This window comes from Alternaria metachromatica (genome assembly GCF_023757995.1).
Source record: "Alternaria metachromatica strain BMP 0045 chromosome Unknown scaffold_27, whole genome shotgun sequence".
NCBI lineage: Eukaryota > Fungi > Ascomycota > Dothideomycetes > Pleosporales > Pleosporaceae > Alternaria > Alternaria metachromatica.
The window spans coordinates 145,424-163,589 of record NW_026055518.1 but is presented as its reverse complement, the minus strand read 5'-3'; the positions used below and the strand labels follow the sequence as shown (position 1 = coordinate 163,589).

The 18,166-nt window shown below is 52.8% G+C and overlaps 9 protein-coding genes across 9 annotated transcripts; 5 read left to right on the top strand and 4 right to left on the bottom strand.

Annotated features, from left to right (window-relative positions):
* Positions 1–1,251: 1,251 nt before the first annotated feature.
* J4E83_008789 (uncharacterized protein) lies at positions 1,252–2,748 on the top strand (the record flags this gene model as incomplete). Its single annotated transcript, XM_049335683.1, has 2 exons — positions 1,252–1,444; positions 1,493–2,748. 2 exons carry the CDS (start codon positions 1,252–1,254, stop codon positions 2,746–2,748), a joined length of 1,449 nt encoding a protein of 482 aa, XP_049185179.1.
* A 493-nt stretch (positions 2,749–3,241) lies between these two features.
* J4E83_008788 (uncharacterized protein) lies at positions 3,242–5,142 on the bottom strand (the record flags this gene model as incomplete). The annotated part of the gene is made up of 2 exons (XM_049335682.1): positions 3,242–4,956; positions 5,115–5,142. 2 exons carry the CDS (start codon positions 5,140–5,142, stop codon positions 3,242–3,244), a joined length of 1,743 nt encoding a protein of 580 aa, XP_049185178.1.
* A 405-nt stretch (positions 5,143–5,547) lies between these two features.
* J4E83_008787 (uncharacterized protein) lies at positions 5,548–7,023 on the bottom strand (the record flags this gene model as incomplete). Its single annotated transcript, XM_049335681.1, has 1 exon — positions 5,548–7,023. The coding sequence occupies one exon, from the start codon at positions 7,021–7,023 to the stop codon at positions 5,548–5,550; it is 1,476 nt and encodes a 491-aa protein (XP_049185177.1).
* A 2,473-nt stretch (positions 7,024–9,496) lies between these two features.
* J4E83_008786 (uncharacterized protein) lies at positions 9,497–10,412 on the top strand (the record flags this gene model as incomplete). Its single annotated transcript, XM_049335680.1, has 2 exons — positions 9,497–9,503; positions 9,634–10,412. The coding sequence occupies 2 exons, from the start codon at positions 9,497–9,499 to the stop codon at positions 10,410–10,412; spliced, it is 786 nt and encodes a 261-aa protein (XP_049185176.1).
* A 1,313-nt stretch (positions 10,413–11,725) lies between these two features.
* Positions 11,726–12,521, top strand: J4E83_008785 (uncharacterized protein; the record flags this gene model as incomplete). The annotated part of the gene is made up of 2 exons (XM_049335679.1): positions 11,726–11,930; positions 12,037–12,521. 2 exons carry the CDS (start codon positions 11,726–11,728, stop codon positions 12,519–12,521), a joined length of 690 nt encoding a protein of 229 aa, XP_049185175.1.
* Positions 12,522–12,641: 120 nt separating this feature from the next.
* On the bottom strand, positions 12,642–13,163 carry J4E83_008784 (uncharacterized protein; the record flags this gene model as incomplete). Its single annotated transcript, XM_049335678.1, has 1 exon — positions 12,642–13,163. One exon carries the CDS (start codon positions 13,161–13,163, stop codon positions 12,642–12,644), a length of 522 nt encoding a protein of 173 aa, XP_049185174.1.
* Positions 13,164–13,448: 285 nt separating this feature from the next.
* J4E83_008783 (uncharacterized protein) lies at positions 13,449–15,634 on the bottom strand (the record flags this gene model as incomplete). Its single annotated transcript, XM_049335677.1, has 2 exons — positions 13,449–14,874; positions 14,928–15,634. 2 exons carry the CDS (start codon positions 15,632–15,634, stop codon positions 13,449–13,451), a joined length of 2,133 nt encoding a protein of 710 aa, XP_049185173.1.
* A 253-nt stretch (positions 15,635–15,887) lies between these two features.
* On the top strand, positions 15,888–16,756 carry J4E83_008782 (uncharacterized protein; the record flags this gene model as incomplete). Its single annotated transcript, XM_049335676.1, has 5 exons — positions 15,888–15,912; positions 15,967–16,025; positions 16,080–16,358; positions 16,410–16,666; positions 16,720–16,756. The coding sequence occupies 5 exons, from the start codon at positions 15,888–15,890 to the stop codon at positions 16,754–16,756; spliced, it is 657 nt and encodes a 218-aa protein (XP_049185172.1).
* A 694-nt stretch (positions 16,757–17,450) lies between these two features.
* Positions 17,451–17,949, top strand: J4E83_008781 (uncharacterized protein; the record flags this gene model as incomplete). The annotated part of the gene is made up of 2 exons (XM_049335675.1): positions 17,451–17,491; positions 17,562–17,949. 2 exons carry the CDS (start codon positions 17,451–17,453, stop codon positions 17,947–17,949), a joined length of 429 nt encoding a protein of 142 aa, XP_049185171.1.
* Positions 17,950–18,166: the final 217 nt, after the last annotated feature.

Here is an 18,166-nt window from a genome sequence, read left to right as displayed (position 1 = left end):
GCTATGACCCAGTGCTGAGTCAAAGATGCATCCTTTTCTTCGTTGGGCCTCACGACCATGCCTTCGTCACCGGTGCAGAGAAAGCCAATATTAACATCTAAGCGATAAGAGCAGGAAAGCTCTCGGCAGCTGTGTCGCCATCTGTCACTTTGTAAGTATTCCAGATAATTCTGATGGACCCTAGATTATCAGTACTCTACATGACTGCATTAACAGCGCATTTGTCATAGAAGCATGCGATGCCTTGGTTATAAGGAATTGAGGATGTCGACATCCGACCCGCGTGGTCGATGGCGAATTCTAGCCTCGTTTCGAAACGCTTGGTATGTAGCAGTGTGCCGAGGAGGAGATTTTGTGGATGCCTTATAACATGCGTTGTATGCCTGATGAAGCCATGCTGAAACGTAACAGAGACGCAAACCGCCTGGAACGGCAGCCTCGTCCGCGACGTTCGATGCGAACGGCAACAAGACACTTTTTTCTTCGATAGATGAGATGATAGTCATGCAGTAGGAATGCGATACGTCGATATGCTGCCTGTTGTAATTGATGACCGCGTTGGTGGATGCGTTCACGAAGATAACTGTCAGCAACCCCTCAGTAGTTCATCGGCACTGCTTGATTGGTCATAGCGCGAGCGCTAGCGTCTAACGTACCTGCGGCGGATCTGCTCCAGGATTCTGAGACCTGCAACACCACGCCACTGATTCTCGTCACAGAACAAGAACTTCTGCATCTCGGCTGACACTATCTGACAGCGTTCTACTCGCGTTTCTCGGTTCTCGGCAACGCGTTTTCCACGACGATGCCAGTAAGAGCATGCTCTGTCCACCGGGGCCCGCATAGAAACAAAGCGGCCAGATGCCATCCGACTGAATATAGCAACGATGGCAGGGAATGCAATTCCAATGATTGCCACAAACGGCAAAGATGCCGCTCTCGACTTGTTGGCGGGGAGCTTGGCGGGGAGCTGTCAGTTCCCAAACCTTCCGCAAATCTGGATGCAGGGGCTTTTTTCAAGCTGCGCTCGAGCGCTCGCCTGATACGTGTGCGAAGCGTGTCAGCGGCCATGGCTGGATGGATCTGATGGCCTGCGAAACAAGTACATCTTCTCTCGCTGCTTCGCTGTCCAAACATTCTTCTTTCCACTTCTCCAGCTTCACGCGCGCGTAAACATTGATCGTATCCGCAGAGGTTTTCTTGAAACATCAATCCGGAGAAGAACGACTCGTACCTCGAGAGAAAGCAATCATGCCGAAGACCGCTGTCTTCACCACCATTACGCCGTTGCCGGCGGGCATCACAAGGAAGAGTGTGCTCGACATGTACCGCGATCATCTAGCTATGATCGACTTGAACCCGTTGGTTGTGGAGCGGTTCAAGTGTAGGCCACCTAGCTATGCGCCGACTGACGAGTACTGGTCGATGTGGTACACTATCAAAGGTGAGTAGTCTTCTACACATCCACCATGCAGCCGCTAATATCTCCTAGATAAGGTCTCATATCTACCGGGTGGCCTGGCAACAGGTTCTGTGTCCTACCACGCTTGCTTCAACGACACAGCGGAAGGTCTCAACACACACGTGTACGCGCCGCTTGGTCTCGATATCCAGGGGAAGTGGACAGTAGGAGGAAGACTGCCTGGCGAGCCAAAGCCTCCGGCTGAGCCTGGCCTCAAGACTCCAAGACACGGACTGTATATCCGGGAAGATGTCAAGATGACCTGTTCATCGCTTCTGTTGAGCTTCGTCAAGAGGACATTCAAGGACTCGCACGGCAAGCTCGTGGACAAACTGGTCGAGAGAGCGCACATCCTGGAATCAAACTTCGCGAACGAGAGATTGCAAGCGCTTCGGAACGTTGCGCCTGGCGAGCGAATGGGACACGGTGACATCTTCATCGCACCACCACCAGACTACGACTATCAGCCTTCTCCCAGATACCTGCAGGTCCCCTCCCCTCGCTTCGTATCACATACGCGAAGCCAAAGCGACCCGGTACTCTCTCCTGGCTTTTCTTCTTCCTCGACGCTCAATGGTTCCAACGACAACTCGCCTAACCCAAAAGACCGCCCGATGTCTTTCACCTTCGTACGCGAAGAGAGGGAGGTAGCTTCCTCTGCACCCGAGCAAGGCTCCTTCCTACTACCAGCGACAACATACGATGGCGGCTTTGCACAAGTGCGCGAGCGATCGCAATCTTTGTTCCCTGGTAACGCCCCGGACGAAGATCTCGAGCGCATCTACTCGGAGCGCATGATCTCTCTGGCCCCATTGAGCCCAACACAATCCCCAAAAGACTGGACACCGGAATACGCACCGAGAGTGTCGTACACACCTAACGAGCGACCCATTTCTTTCACGTTTCCCTTCGACCCAAAGCATCCCTTTGACCGCAAGTCGACATCCGAGACGTCGCAATCGGACCAACAAAACCTTCTCGACGACATCGACGACGCGATTGACGAATTCATGTACACTTTACCCGCAACCACATACAAGACGCTACCAGCGACTACGTACGACCCCAAGCCGGCTGCCGAACCCACACTCTCCAGCGCAACATACAACCCAGAGCCAACGCTCTCGAACGCTACCTACAAGCCCGAGCCGATACTATCGAGTGCGACCTACGACCCAAGGCACGCGCGGAAGGACTCCGTCATGCCAGCGCAGTCTTACGCCGACGAACCACCGCCAGTGCCGCTGAAGGACGACAAGTACAGGAAGGGTAGCATTAGGGGATAGTACGGTATAACGCAGCTGGTGATGCTTTGATGATCTTTTCTGTAACAAAATTTCTTCTTTCTCGATGTTTTTCGATTTGGGAAAAAGCGGGTTTTGGTGTTTGAGCGTTTGGATCTTTTATATATACCCTCTTGTATCAGGCTACCGGATAGGCTGGATGGAGTACCTTGTACTGTTTTGTACAACAATGGATTATGACGGCGGAAACGCTACGATATTATACTGCTCTTACAATAACCAAGTTGATGTGGAAAAACCTGTTTGAGCTACACCATCGCTGAAGAGTGGGCATGTGGCAACCAAGTGCGCGCTCTTACACGTAGGTACTCGTAAGATATCTCCTACATGTATGCGTAGTGTGATGAAGTCTGCTAGTATTATCAGTCTGTACTGATGAACTTAGGTACTACTGTCAACGCTATACTAAACCTACGCAATCTGTTGCTTCTACGTTTGACTTCACATTCGCCTGTGTGTACAATCCACAGCAACTCTACAGCTTCGCCCCAGCCTTGCTACCCGCCACTGCAGCGAGCAGAAACCGGCCAAAGTACCTCTCCAGCTTCAGCGCCGCATCTCCATCCAACTGAATGGCTGTGCCTACCCACCCATCAGGTCTCAACACCACCACGGCTCCGTTCTCGGTAGCAACACCATAGCGCATGTGCGCACTACGGTCCTGGTCGTAGAATACACGACCGAACGGCATACCGCCCAGCGTCTCATAGGCCGATGGCCCACCGGGACATGCGATAATAGAAAGACATGATATCGGAATATCCGGATCGTGAAGCCAAGCAAGTCGAGAGACTGCTGCTGTGAATGACGATAAAGCGAGTTTCGTGTGAGCTACCTCACCAGCGAAGAGCGTAACATAAAACGTCGCCGTATTCGGTGCCTCGGTCTGTAATCGCGTAGTTTCAAAAGTTGCTGGTTTCTGTAACGGGACATCCGGTGCGCGTTGACCAGGCTGTACGGACGATACACCCGAACTCTGCGTGAAGTTGAGATAGGAGTCTGGCTCGTAGTAGATGCCCAGTCCGCTACTGAATGTCGCTGCTTCGGCCATGACTATGCCTAGTACTTCGTTCGGGTCGGCGTTCGGGTCGCCTGTCCAGCCCTCGGGTAATTGCATTGTCATGAGACGCGAGATGTCTTTGTCGTAGTTGATCAATCTCTGGACGTTGGGCAGTCGCTCTGCTTCGTACGAGTGCAGCAGATCGGGTTTGGCGAGTCCTTGGAGAACGAGGGAGAGCTTCCAGCCTAGGTTTACTGCATCATGCATACCTGTGTTCATACCTTGGGCTGCACCCGAACTATGGGTGTGACAAGCGTCGCCGGCGAGGAAGATGCAGTCATTCACGAAGAACGAGCGCGCGATACGCTGCCCCACAACGTAGATGGTCCACCAGTCCACCTGCTTGAACTTAAGGTTGAACGGCTTGACGGATGCGATGGCTTCTTTGACGGCGGCTTCTTCGTCAAACACCTTGTATGCTTTCTGACGCTCCGCTGTGAACGCGAATCCTATCCGTGTTGCCCCTCGGTCCAATGCGGCCCAGAGGACGTTTCCGTGTGTCGGCGATTCGATGGCGCAGTATGTTCGTGGCTTGGGGAGGTCGGTTTCGATGACGCCGTCGACGCGTACCCACTTGTCTTCGCTGGATGAGCCGTCGAATGGTATGTTCATGGCTCGTCGTACGAAAGACCGCCCACCGTCTGCGCCAACCAGATATCGACATCTGACTACGCTCTTCACCTTGGTCTCGCCATGTTCCATAGTAGCCAGTACACGGTACCCGCCCATTTCTACTCCTTCTATAAGCTCGATGCCCACCAGGGTATACGGCGCATCGAGTTGTACCCCCTCCCTAGCCAAAGCTTTCCTAAACACCTCTTCTTGGTACTTCTGACGTAGCACCAACGCGAAGTCCCACTTGGTATCCTTCATATTCTCCATGAACGCCCAGCCTCTTCCTTCGACCTCGTTGCCATGCTTATCGTAATTCACTGTTTCGCGACAAGCAAAACACTGCTGAGCAAGGGAATCAGCCAGAGAAAGTTGATCGAGCATCTCAGTCGTTCTTGGGAAGAGGGTGATGGCGCGTCCATAGTTGTCTTGGGACGACTTGGGATGTTGTTCTATGATCTTGATGCGATGCGTAGAGTGAGGGAGGTTGCGCGCGAGTTGGTAGGCGGTTACGAGGCCTGGGCATGAATGTCAGTATGGTGGTCTAGCGGATAGATGCTGGAGTTGTGTACCTACTGGTCCTCCACCTACCACAAGTACATCTACATTCTCTACCGGCAGATCTGAGGTCGTCATGTTCACTGGAAAATGGAGATGTTCAGCTTGGGCGCATGACAAGCTTCCTCAAGCCCATGTACACCCATGTTGGCCGGCTATAAGCCTCCTGAGCCTGATAGCTACATCGGGAACGGCAAGCAGGAGCTACCGCATTGATAAGACGATAGCATGGCATTAGTCAGGCATGCTCGATGTGACATGATGGAGATATGCACAATGTACGCGCTGTCGCGAAGGGAGGTAGAAGCAAGAATGGGGTGGGACGCGAGGTGTACAGGGGGCTGATAAGATAAGGATCAAGCCGCGGCAAACATCAAGCTGCAAGCCGTTCGCTCGTAGCTACAACACCGAACAGATTCTGGAGATACAAAGGATTATTTACGCGTCGCAAGCGTCATCTCGTGTCACGATGTAATCGAACACGTTCAACGCGTCGATGATCAATCTACGAGTCCGATTCCACGGCGCACGCGCATCACCACAACCCACACCTACAACGGTAACACCCACTCCCCCTCCCTCATCGGCTTCGCAAGACTACTCGTATCCCTCTTCGTAAATTTGCCATACCCCTTTTCCCCCAACAATCCTCCATTGTCCCTATCCCAAACTACCTTCCCCCTCAATAACGTCCACCGCGGCCACTGCTTTAGCTTCCTGCCCTCAAAAGGCGTGTAGTCAACATCATGATGCAACATATCATTCGTCAACTCAAACTCCTCCATCTTGCCATCCGGATACCAGATGTTGATATCAGCATCCGATTCGCCCTCTATCAGCGCGCCTTTCTTCGGGTAGAGACCGTATAGCTTCGCGGGATTCGCAGATGTGACTTCGACGAATTTGGTGAGCTTGAGGCGGTTCGCGCTGAGCGTCAGTGAAAGCCGTGTTTCGATACCAGGGCAGCCGTTGGGAATGTATCTGAAGTGTCCTAGAGGGTATTCTGCGCTGATGCTGGACTTCTTGCCCGTCTCAGGGTCGTCATAGCGGAAGGGACAGTGGTCTGAGGAGAGGATGGTAAAGGTGCCGTTTGCGAGACCCTCCCAGATCACGTCGCAGTCTGCTTCGCTTTCGCGGGGTGGGGGCGAGCAAACGCATTTCGCGCCTTCGAAACCGGGTTGGTCGAGATCTAGCTTCGTGAGGAAGAGGTATTGTGGGCAGGTTTCGGCGTAGATGGGTAAGCCGCGGTCTTGCGCTGCTTTGATGTGTGCAGCTGCAGCAGGTGTGGATACGTGGACGATGAGGATGGGAGTGTCCATGAACTCTGATAAGCTGATTGCGCGGTAGGTGGCTTCTGTCTCTGCCATGGGCGGATGGGATGAGCCGTGGTATTTCGGCGCGAACAGCTTCTTCTTCTCGAGTTGCGCGGTCATCCAGTCGATCACTTGTCCGTTCTCGGCGTGGATCATGGTCGTTATCCCTTGCTTCCTGGCCTCGAGGAGGATGTCTAGGATCTGACCATCGTGCAGTTGAAGGGCCTCGTAGGTCATGTATATCTTGAGTGAGGATATGCCTTCCTCTCGCAGGGTCTTGAATTCTGAGAGCGCCCTTTCTGAAGGGTTGCCGACGATTATATGGAATGAGTAGTCGATATAACAGTTGTTCTTCGCTCGTTCATGAGTGGCCGCCAGAGTGTCGAGAAGAGTGTCTTCGGTCTTCTTCTGGGGCGCAAAGGTCACCATCGTAGTGGTACCACCGCATACTGCCGATCGACTGCCAGTCTCGTAGTTGTCTGCTGTTGAGCCATTTCCAAACAATGGAGGTTCTTGGAGATGAACATGAGCGTCCACACCTCCTGGCATCACGTAGCCGCCTTCAGCATCTATCGTCCTTGTCGCCTGTGCATCTTTTAGACCTCCTCTTGAAACTACCTTTGCGATCTTCTCGTCTTTGATAGCGATATCCCACTCTTGAACTTCATTTTCGGACACTACCACTCCATTGATGATGAATAGATCGTACTCCATTAGAGCTTGTTTCAACCTTTTTCCGAGCAGAATGACAACACGGAATATACTTTCCAGTCATACACGATCACGGGAAGATACATCTCAGCGGTTATTGTGGTAGTGGAAAGAAGGCTAGTCCAGGTTTGTGAGGTGCGTATCTCGACCCCTCTTTCGCGCTGCCCCACCTTCCTCCCGTCTTCGTTCTTATCAACCACGACGCTTATTCGCGTATAAACGCGCTCGAGAATGATTCAGATATCCGGCACAGTCATAGAAATTGGTCATAGATGAAGAAGACGCGCTTTTCGCCAGCGGGCACGTCGAAACTAGCTTTCGCGACCTTGACGCGTCCACCCACTATTCGTACCTAGGTAACTCTACAAATCAGTCTTCGTACTATCAGAGTCTCCATCTGCATTACAATGCCTTTCAAACGCTTCAAAATCAACGGCGACAGGCTAAACAACACCTTGCAAGAGACATGCACTTTGTATGGCGCTCTTCCAGCACCATCGACGGGCATGTGCCGCTTGACATTGACCCACTCCGACAAAGCAGCTCGAGACTGGCTGGTCAGCGAATGTAAATCTTTGGGATGCGACATAAAAATCGACCAAATGGGCAGCATCTTTGCCATACGCCCAGGTACCGCCACAGACAAGGCGCCGATTGGCATGGGGAGTCATATGGATACGCAACCAGCGGGTGGAAGGTACGTGCAACAACGCCCAAGCAGCTATCACAATGATGAGAATCTGATGGTTATCTAGATATGACGGCATCTTGGGTGTTCAGTCCGCCCTAGAAGTCCTCCGCACGTTGCACGAAAACAACGTCCAAACCCACCACCCCCTCGCCTTGATAAACTGGACAAATGAAGAGGGCGCGCGTTTCCCTGGTGCAATGATGGCATCTGGTGTCTGGAGCACGCACAGTAGCACGGACTTGTCTACATGCCATGCTCTCCGCGACACCGACGGTGTATCCATGAAAGACGCTTTACACTCCACCGGCTACCTCGGCCCAACGCCCTGCGACTACCGCGAGAATAGTCTTTCCGCGCATTTCGAACTGCACATTGAGCAAGGTCCAAAACTAGAGCGCCTAGGGTCCGACATAGGTATCGTGACAAGCGTACAAGGAATGAGATGGTTCGACATCCGCGTTACAGGCCGAGAAGGCCATTCTGGTACGACGCCTATGGAAACAAGAGCTGATGCTTTGGTAACAGCTGCGCGGATGATCACTGCTGTAAGGGACACTGCCTTGCATAGCGGTTGTGGTGTAGCCACCGTTGGTGTCATCAGCAGTGATACGAGTTCGCAAGCTACTATACCCGCTGGCGTGAGATTTGTGGTAGATATCAGATGTGATACTGATCTTCTCGTCGAGGAACTTTCCGAATCCATATTACGGGAATTCGATACGATCATCAGAGAGGAGGACAATGCGACGGCATATCACGTAGAGCGTACATGGGGATTGCCGGAATCGAAATTCCACCCAGATTGTATCTTCGCTGTAGAGTGGGCGGCGGTGGATTTAGTGTGTGAAGAGCAGACTTTGCCGATCAAGAGTAGAGCAGGACACGACAGTGCGTGGACGAGCAGAGTGTGTCCAACGGCTATGATCTTTGTGCCAAGTAAAGGCGGGATAAGTCACAATCCTGAGGAGTACACGAGTCCTGAGCATTGCGCGTTGGGAGCCCAGGTCCTGCTTGACGCGGTGCTGAAGTATGATAGGGAGGTTGGGCGAGAAAGAGGCTAGCGTGTCAACGACGTCATCGATACTCTCCTCCCTTTCACCCTTGCATCCAGTCGTTTCGCTCTGCAAACTATCTTGTCGCACCTCTATAATGAGATTTCCCGTTTGTCGATTGGCGCAATTATCGAACTTCTCTTCACTAAGTCTGTATCCGCCACGATTGTCGCCACTACTCGCCAATTTCATCCAACCCCGGCAACTTCACGCCTCCACCATCATGTCAAGCCCAGCAAAACGGAAAGCTGAGAAAGATATATCGCCACCAAAACCTAAGAAGACTAAGACGACAACGAAGGCGAAAACCAAGACTGACGTCCCCGCGTATCATCTTACCCCATCAAGACAGGACGAGTCGGGAGAGAATGTCTGGCCAGCGAGGAAGGAACAAATTGAGCGCGCGCGAGAGATTATCAGAGAATGGTACATCAAGACACACTCGACGGATGAGACATTATGTGCTAATCTGCCACAGTGCTGAAGCGCAAAAACCAACAGTCATTTTACCCGACAAGGATGCAGACGGACTTTCCTCTGGTGCCATACTTCATCACACTCTCACCGCTCTAGGTCTCTCAGCCGATCTAATATCCGTTTACTTCCCACCAAAAGGCTCTAATGTACACGATGAAAGCACAAAGCAGGCTCTGACGGCCATGTCGCCCTCCTACATTTTTATTCTAGATCAAGGCAGCCGGAAAACACCGCCTGTCATTGACTCACCCCACACATGTCTCGTAGTAGACCATCACTTTGCAGATGAAGGCGGCTTCCCAGAAGGCAGCGATTACGTAACAGCTCATGACTGCCCGCCTGTCGCAACCAGCGCGTTGCTAACATACACCATCTGTCTGCCTCTCCACCCAGATCTACACGACAAGATATCATGGTTAGCAGCACTAGGGACCCACGGTGATCTCGGAAGCAGCATAAAGTGGGAACCCCCCTTTCCAGACATGGTGGCAACATTCAAGCAGCATCCCAAAAAGTCCATCAATGATGCCGTGGCTTTGGCCAATGCACCACGTAGATCAGCAGCATACAATGTGCAAGACGCCTGGGATGCCGTCATCTCCGCCAGCAGTCCGGGAGACATCTCGAAAGCCGACAAGCTGAAAGATGCAAGCATGGAGGTTAGACGGGAGACCGAACGCTGCACTCACACAGCCCCGAAGTTCTCTGCTGACGCTACGATCGCTGTTCTGACTATATCAAGCGCCGCGCAAATACATCCCGTCATCGCAACACGCTGGTCCGGCACACTCAAGTCCAACAAACTAGAAATCGTCATGTGCGCAAACGAAGGCTACCTCCCTAACAAAGTCAACTTCTCGTGCCGCGTTGCGAAATGCGCGAGAGCGCGCGAAGGAGAGGAGAAGGTCGACATCATCAAGAAGCTGGAGGGCATCGTCGCAGGCGATGGAGAGTTGAGAAAACGGCTTGGGGAGAGCTTTGCGAGGGGGCATAAAGAGGCTAGTGGAGGGATCGTAGGAAAGGGCGAATGGGAAGAGTTCAAGAAGTTGATGGGTATTGGGGAAGGGAAGAAGAAGGCGGATGGGAAGAAGGAAGAGAAGCCGGCGCAGAAGAACACTCTGGCGAACTACTTTGGGAAGAAGGAGAAGAGTGTGAAGGTGGAAAGCGCTTAGATTCTGGACGACGGTGGTAAACTGGACGTCTTCCTCTCTCCGACAAGGACTAGCGGATCGATGCTCTTTCCCGCGCACGGAAGAGGCGTCAAGGCAAACCCGGTAAACTCTGCATCGCAGGTCGTGGGAATACCACTGGCGTCGATCTCGATACGATTGCGATGCCAAACGCTTCCTCCGTTGGCATTCTTGAGCACTGTTGATTGTGCCATCACGAAAGAGGCGTGAAAATCCCCGGGTAGAGACAGTCTCGCATGCACTACGTTCCGCCAAGACCAAGATTAAACAACGTCCAATCTATCGAAGATTCGCAGTAGAACAAAACTTGACTGGAGGCGTCGATGGCGCCCAGACGCTTATCTATTCGCCGTTGGCCTTCATTACTCATCTCTTTGAACAAATGCAAGGCGAAAACAAAAGAAACAATCGCGGTATCGACGAGTTCAGACCAATAGTGAGCGTTCTGGCATTTTCAGATCGTTTCGAATTGAATGATGACTAGCCTCTTGAGCGGCTCCAGGCCCAAATTGCCGAATGATCGGCATTCTCGAACAGGAACATGAGAGGATCATCACAACGACCTTTCGAGATGCAGCAGACGCGCAAATGCCTCAGGCAAAACGAATGAACGTACGAACAACTTCACATCGGAGCCCGAAACTCAGCAACCCTTGAACAGCCCAGATGTCAACGCTTACATGACGGCCTCGCATCGCCCAAACGCAGCCGCCCCAGTGACCACCATGACGCACATAATATACGACCTCCATATAGCCAAGCACCACCGTTGCAGTCCGAAGTCCAAATTCCGCCCACATTGCGCCATGTGACATCGGTACCAAACCACCAATGCCGTGCCCAATGAGGTAAAAGGCTGAAACCTGGGGTCTCAACCCTTTACATTTGCGACTCCGCCTCCACTTTCCCCATCCCGGCGAATGAGCACCTGTCGTGCAAATTGAGTGCTGACGGCCTGACGGGGCACGCGCTACCCGACAGGTGCCAAGGAAAGCTTGATGCCAGCGATGTTAATCTATCTAAGTGGTCAGGGCGAAAACGATGAAGATAGTGGTCGGAAGCCATGACTAGGTGCGGAGATGACGAGGGAAAGACTGGTACAGCGGCCCGGGTGGATGTTAAACGTCGCTGTTAGATTGCAGTGGTGAAGTGTACTACGGTGTATGCATGACCAAAAGAATCGAACGTGGTGAATAAATACTGAGAGTGGTGCCAGTGGTCGAGAAAAAGACTCGATACGAATCATCCTACCCTCTTTGCGCTTTCTGCCATCTCATCCCGTTAACCATTCGAAGATGAAGTACGCCACCGTTTTCCTCGCTGCGGCGGCGACCGTCTCCGCTCACTCGACCTGGCAAGAACTTTGGGTCGGCAGTGAAGACAAAGCGGGCACATGTGTGCGAACTGTCAAGGACAACAGCCCCATCACCAGTCTGACCTCTCCCGACATGTTCTGCGGACGCGGCCCAGCTTCTACATCTGGCGTTTGCGAAGTCGCTGGTAAGCTCCCTCGAGTTCATTTCAGAATCCTTTGCCCAGCAAGGCAATATGTGATGGGGATATGATGATGTGGAACTGTATAACATACTGACAAAAACCCCCACAGCCGGCAGTTCCCTAACCGTCGAAATGCACGCCCAACCCAACGCACGCTCCTGCTCCCAACCCGCCATCGGCGGCAACCACTACGGCCCCGTCTTCGTATACATGGCCAAAGTCGCGGACGCCAAAACCACCACCAGTGGTTCCTTCTTCAAAGTCGCTGAAGACGGGTACACGGGCACAACAGCCTCGTGGGGCACCGAGATTCTCAACGCGAACTGCGGAAAGCGCGCCTTTACCGTGCCCAAGAACATTGCTTCTGGCGATTACTTGGTCCGCGCCGAGGCGATTGCGCTGCATGCTGGTGCGAATAACCCGCAGCCGTATGTTAGTTGCTTCCAGGTCAAGGTTACTGGGGGTGGCAGTGCGACGCCGAGTGGTGTTAGCTTTCCGGGGGGTTACAAGACTAGTGATCCGGTCTTCACGAAGGCGATTTATGATTCTAGCTTCAAGTATGTTAGCCCTGGACCGGCGGTTTACTCGGGTTGAGAGTATGCGTACTTTGGTGCTGGGAGGCTTTTGGGCGCCTCGTTTTGGGCCGTAGAGTTGTTGGCTTCCTTTTCATCTTTATGAAGAAGAGACTTCAGGTAGCCTATGTACATATTGTCGTTAGCGCCATTGCAGAATGAAGAGGCTCATGTACATACTCGATGTAATCCGTTGCACCGCATCCGCAATCTCCTCGCTCGAGTCGATATTATCATCCAGCGTCAGCGCCGCAGCGACATACTTAACCGGCTTAACCCACGGCCTCCCCTCCTCGTCATCTGGAGGAGGAAAAAAGACCCTATCGAACCGAGCGACCTGCCTTAAGGCATGTTCGTATTTGCCCCTCTTATTCTTGTACTCCTGCGATTCTTGGAAAGTTTCAAAGTCGAACTCCGCGCAGTCTAATCCGTTGGGCTTGAATATCCCCGCGAGGGCCAATAGTGCTGTTGCTGATCTCGTTAAGGTGTTGCGATACGACACCATTTTGGTGATTATGTCCAGGGCCTCGTTATTGTCGTCATACTTTCCGTCAAGAAAGTCTTGGGTGATGCCGTTGAACGCTGTGTTTGGGGCTAGGTTCGATCTCCCCGGGCAGCTGTTGAGGTAAAATTCGCACTCGGACTTTAGGGCGTCTATCTTCATTGTTGAAGGACAGGGGCATTCTTGGTGAGCTTCCATATCCGGTTTACAAGGGAATGGTGAATCTTGCTGTGAGGTTTGCATGCTGGAAAAGTCAGACTTGATGGGGAAAAATAGCGGACGGAGGTTTATATACCTATAGTGCGCTACCTCCACCTCCACGCTGATACAGAGCTTCTAACCCAGGTTCGCGAATTTGGGTAGATGCGATGTGGATTTCGGAAGTCGTGAGTGGCTCGTCTGCTCTGCGTCACCGCAGTACCGTGGAAGGAAGTGGATTCAACCACGTTACAGCTCCAGCGTGACTTTCGTCTCCGCGAGTGTCCGTCCATCGAAGCCAATGCCTACGACCTCAATCTCAATCTTTTGCCCAGTATACCGCTCCACGAACTTCTCGTTGACAATGTGCTCCAATGCATACGCCTTCGCCAGAAGCAGCCCTTTACTTCGAATTGTAAAGTGCGCGAACGGGCCGGTGATGTCGCTCCATGGCATACCTGCCGTTTTGGATTTGGAAGTCGCTGCATCCTTGTAGTTCCAGCACAGTCTGGCATGCGCACTCCCCCCTTCACCGCGATTCTCGACCCGTACATCTTTAATGCTGAAAGAAGAGCTTGGAGGTAGTTTCAATGTAGGCGAAATGCAAATCTCTTTGAAACCAATTAACCTCACAGGCCCACGTAAAGTCCCCATCAACGGGCCTTTAACTTGTATACCCAGCTCTTCTATCCTCGCTCCGGGCACACTATCTAGCAACAGGATCGGCTCTCGCGATAGATGCAACGTGTGATAATGCGTCGTTCTACCCGATTTGAAGTACAAAAAAAACGTCATGTCCTCCATTTCCGGTGGTCTAGGATCCTCGTAGCTGTCTAGCACCATCGAGAGTTGCAGGGATCCATCGGCTGGCATGTCGAGTTTGTAGAGGGGAAGGAAGACTTGAACGTCGCAGTCTTCGGTTGGCTGTTGTGGGACTAAGGAGATGAAGGAGATGACTAGGATGTTTTGGTTGTGAGAGTGTTCTATGTGATGGGAGAGTGTGACGTCTTCGCTCCCGGGGATGAGGCTGGCTGGACGTGGAAAGACGGATTGCGAGCCTAGTTGTGAGTGCGTGTTGCTGCTGTTGAATAGGTATCTTGCGTCGTCATCATGTGGAGAGAATGCGCGGGTGAAGTCTGTGTAGAAGAAGTGTTCTGAGCCCGCCACGCGCTCTTTGGCTGTATGTAGGATTGGAAGCTCTTTGTTTGGTGGATGACGCGATGTGCAGTCTCCGCAGGTGCACTCAATGCCCTCTGGTAGTGAAGTACCTTCCCAGACGGTGCGTACGACGTCCCGCTCATGGCCTGGAAAATGCTCGAACGACCATGCTGGTGCAAAGATGCCAACCGATTGACCCGTATCCGAGAGTCTGGCCAATGCGACTCCAGTGTTTGTACCACCGCCCCCATATTCAGGATATGTGACGCGAGGGTGGGTAGAACTAGACTTGTTCTGTGCCCAGACGTCCACGCCAAAGTAGATACTCTTCTTCTTGCCTTTGGCGAAACGGCCAAAATAGCCAGCGTACTGTCCGAGCTTCATTGATTCAGACACATCAACATCCGTCCAGCAGTAGTTCGTGAGTAGGTTTTCGCATGCGTCGGCAAATTTGAGGTTGGAGCTGGTCAGCGCGTTCTGGTAGGATATCTTGTTTGAAATGGTGAGCGCATCGTACCTGGGTTAGAGTCATGCGTCAGTCATGCGTGATAGTGGATGTGAGGCTATTACCATATGAGTCGCTTGGTGACTCCTAGTTCGTCTCTCAGCTGACGTAGAAATGCTTCAAGGACCTCTGGATCCCACACGTCGCTTGGGAACGGCTTCTCGATGTTTATGAGCCAGCCATCAAAGCCGAAGTGTGTTGCAATGGAGGCCAACTTCCCCGCCATGGGAAAGTTCAAATCCCCAGACTCTTCTGTTGTATGATTCAACAAACGTTCCGAGCCTTCAGTCTGCGGCTCGATTAAGAAGGTGCCCAGCGCTTCCACACCGTTTCTGTGCAGCGTATTCGTCCATGTTGGCGGGGGCACGCAGACCAGCTTATGAGAGAAGTAGACAAAAGTATCAACAAACTGGAGATATTCACACGAGTAGAGTTCCTTGTCTACACCGACGGCCTGCACGCTTTCGTAGTCATGGTAGTTGCCAGAATAGTCATGGATCAATAGAACACCAGTTTTGCAGTCGTCGGTCGGAACTCCACCGGTGGCTCGCAACAACGGCGTATTGGCTCTTTGCAGAGGGTCAGAGTCAGCCTCGGTCCACGATTCCAATTGATCAAAGGTATCGAAGTAGGCGAAGCCCTTCAGTCGATCTAATGCGCGCTGACGGCGTCTCTCTTCCGGCGTAGGCCCAGTGTCCGGGGTGGGAAATAGATGGCGGTAACCATCGCGAATCGGCCTGAGGATGTCTTTCCACCCACGAACATAAGCCATGTCCGACTGCTGATAAAAGTGGTGAGTGTATGGCGACAGTGGTGCGAACTGCAGCGGGAAGTAGCGGCGATCGGGATGACGTTGGCGGCAGGGGCATGTCTTGGCGTGCAAGGCTCCACAGCTCCATCCCTACGTGAAGCAGCTGGCGGAACGTGTCTTTTATGTCAGGCACTCAACCACCACCGCCCACCACGCCTCACGTCGCCAAACCTCTGCCGCTCCTTTCGCCGCGACCAGCGACCCACGCACCGCCATGATGAACCTCTTCCGACTGCTGGGTAGGCCTCGCGACACCAAATGATGCTTCGAGTATGATGGGCTAACCCGTCTAGGGGATTTATCCCACCTGCTATCCATCCTGATTCTGCTGCATAAGATGAAGGTGTCGAGCGTACGTATATCGGAATTGCACACGTGATGCGCCGCATATACTGACATGGCATAGAGCGCGTCCGGCATCTCGTTCAAGTCACAATTCCTCTATCTGATGGTCTATCTCACGCGTTACGTCGACCTGCTGTGGACCTTCTACGAACCCAAGTCGCTCTACAATACCATTTTCAAAATCATCTTCATCAGCACATCCGCCTACACCGTCTACCTCATGCTCAACGACTACAAGCCGACGCACGACCCGAATCTCGACACGTTCAAGGTGCAATATCTGCTGGGAGCGAGCGCGGTGCTGGCGATACTGTTTCCGTACAAATACACATTTTCTGAGGTGGGTAGCAGCAGGACTTGTAATGGAAGAGGAAGGTGCTGACTGAAATAGATTCTCTGGGCTTTCTCCATCTGGCTGGAATCAGTCGCCATTCTGCCCCAGCTCTTCATGCTGCAGAGAACCGGCGAGGCGGAAACGATCACGACACACTACCTGTTCGCGCTGGGTGCGTACCGGGCGCTGTACATCCCCAATTGGATCTACCGCTACTTCTTCGAGGTGCCCAAGTTCTACGATCCGATCGCGGTGATTGCCGGCATCATCCAGACGATCCTATACTCTGATTTCTTCTACATTTACTACACCAAGTACGTCCCCAACCGCCGTTGAAGGCGCATCAACATGCTAATTAAATGTTCAGGGTTATCCAAGGCAAGAAGTTCAATCTGCCCGTATAGACCGCGCGCGCATGGACGCTGCTCCCTTCTGCTGTTGGCGGCCGAGTTCGGTCCTACTCTGCTTCGTATCTGGGCATATTTGTGTTAGGTGGGCGTTTTGTGGCATTTTTATGGAAGGAGGTAGCCTCTGATAGTTGGCTGGTTGGGCGTTGGACGACATCACACCACGGGGAATGGGCATGTAGGAAGATACCTTGAAATGAATAGACGTGAGATGGTCAGAGGATTGTACTGAATATGCAAGCGATAAGGCTGAGACAGGAGAAAAGCAGTGCATGCATGTGCGCCACCGACTGCAGCCTCGAGGCATCAAGGAGAGCCGAATGCTTACCTGGAGGCGCACTGCCAATCAGCGGACGCTAATTCGGCGGCCAGGACTCCGCACCATCCATGCATCTCGCAGCCGTCAGCCCTCTTACCTTTGATACTTTGTTATCCTAATAAACCCTTTTGCTATTTCTTCGTCCGCTCGCTGTTTTCACGTTGCCCATTCGCCTCGCCGACTTATCGCATTAGTCAGCGCATCCACGTCCGCCGTCGACGATTATCGCCTCCGCCTCAGTTATCGCCGTAAAGTGCGCGCCTCACACGACCGACCGACGAATACGTCAGGGCCATTAGGGCTGCAGCGTGCGCACGCGAGGCTCCCTACCTACACACACCTAAAGTCACACCCACAACCCACCAACCCGCCATGTTCTGCCTCCGCAGCTGGATCCCCGTCCTGTTCTTCTTGTAAGCACCCACCCACCCATTTCCTACCAACCACTCCACGCGCATTCCCTCTCTAACACGTCCCCCGCAGATTACGAACGCACGCCTCACCCGTCTACCTCGTCCTCTTCATCTCAGCAACCTACTTCCTAAACCGGCCATGCGTGTACTGCTCGCTCCTCCTCTTCATCCTCGTCGTCGCCCTCTTCGACTTCCACACCCCGTGGTTCGATGCGCCGCTGTCCGATAGCGCGGAGCTGGCGCTGAACGGCACTGTTGCGGAAACAGCGGGTGTGTTGGCGCAGGCGGCGAATCATACGGCCAAGGCGGTGGTGAGGGGGGCGGTGGAGGGGGTTAGGGGGAGGGTTGGTCTAGGGCAGGGGAGTGAAGCTGGAGGGCAGAGTTATGAGTGGGTTAAGGGGTTGTTGGGGAAGAAGGAGTGGAGGATACAATGTTTGGATGTTTTGATTAGGGTTTGAATGGGGGGTGGAGGGGGAAGATGGGGTGCTGGTCTGCAATGTAGAGGTGTGCGAGGCGTTTGTGGCTGGTAGGCGTGGTGGAAAGGATACTATCGCATGGCTGGGCGTATACTGAAGCATTTGCAGGCGTCAATGGCATACCACTTTCAGGATTGATATCCACCGAGTCATGCGTGATAGATGTGCTACAAGCATATGGAGAAGGCAGAGGGCATTG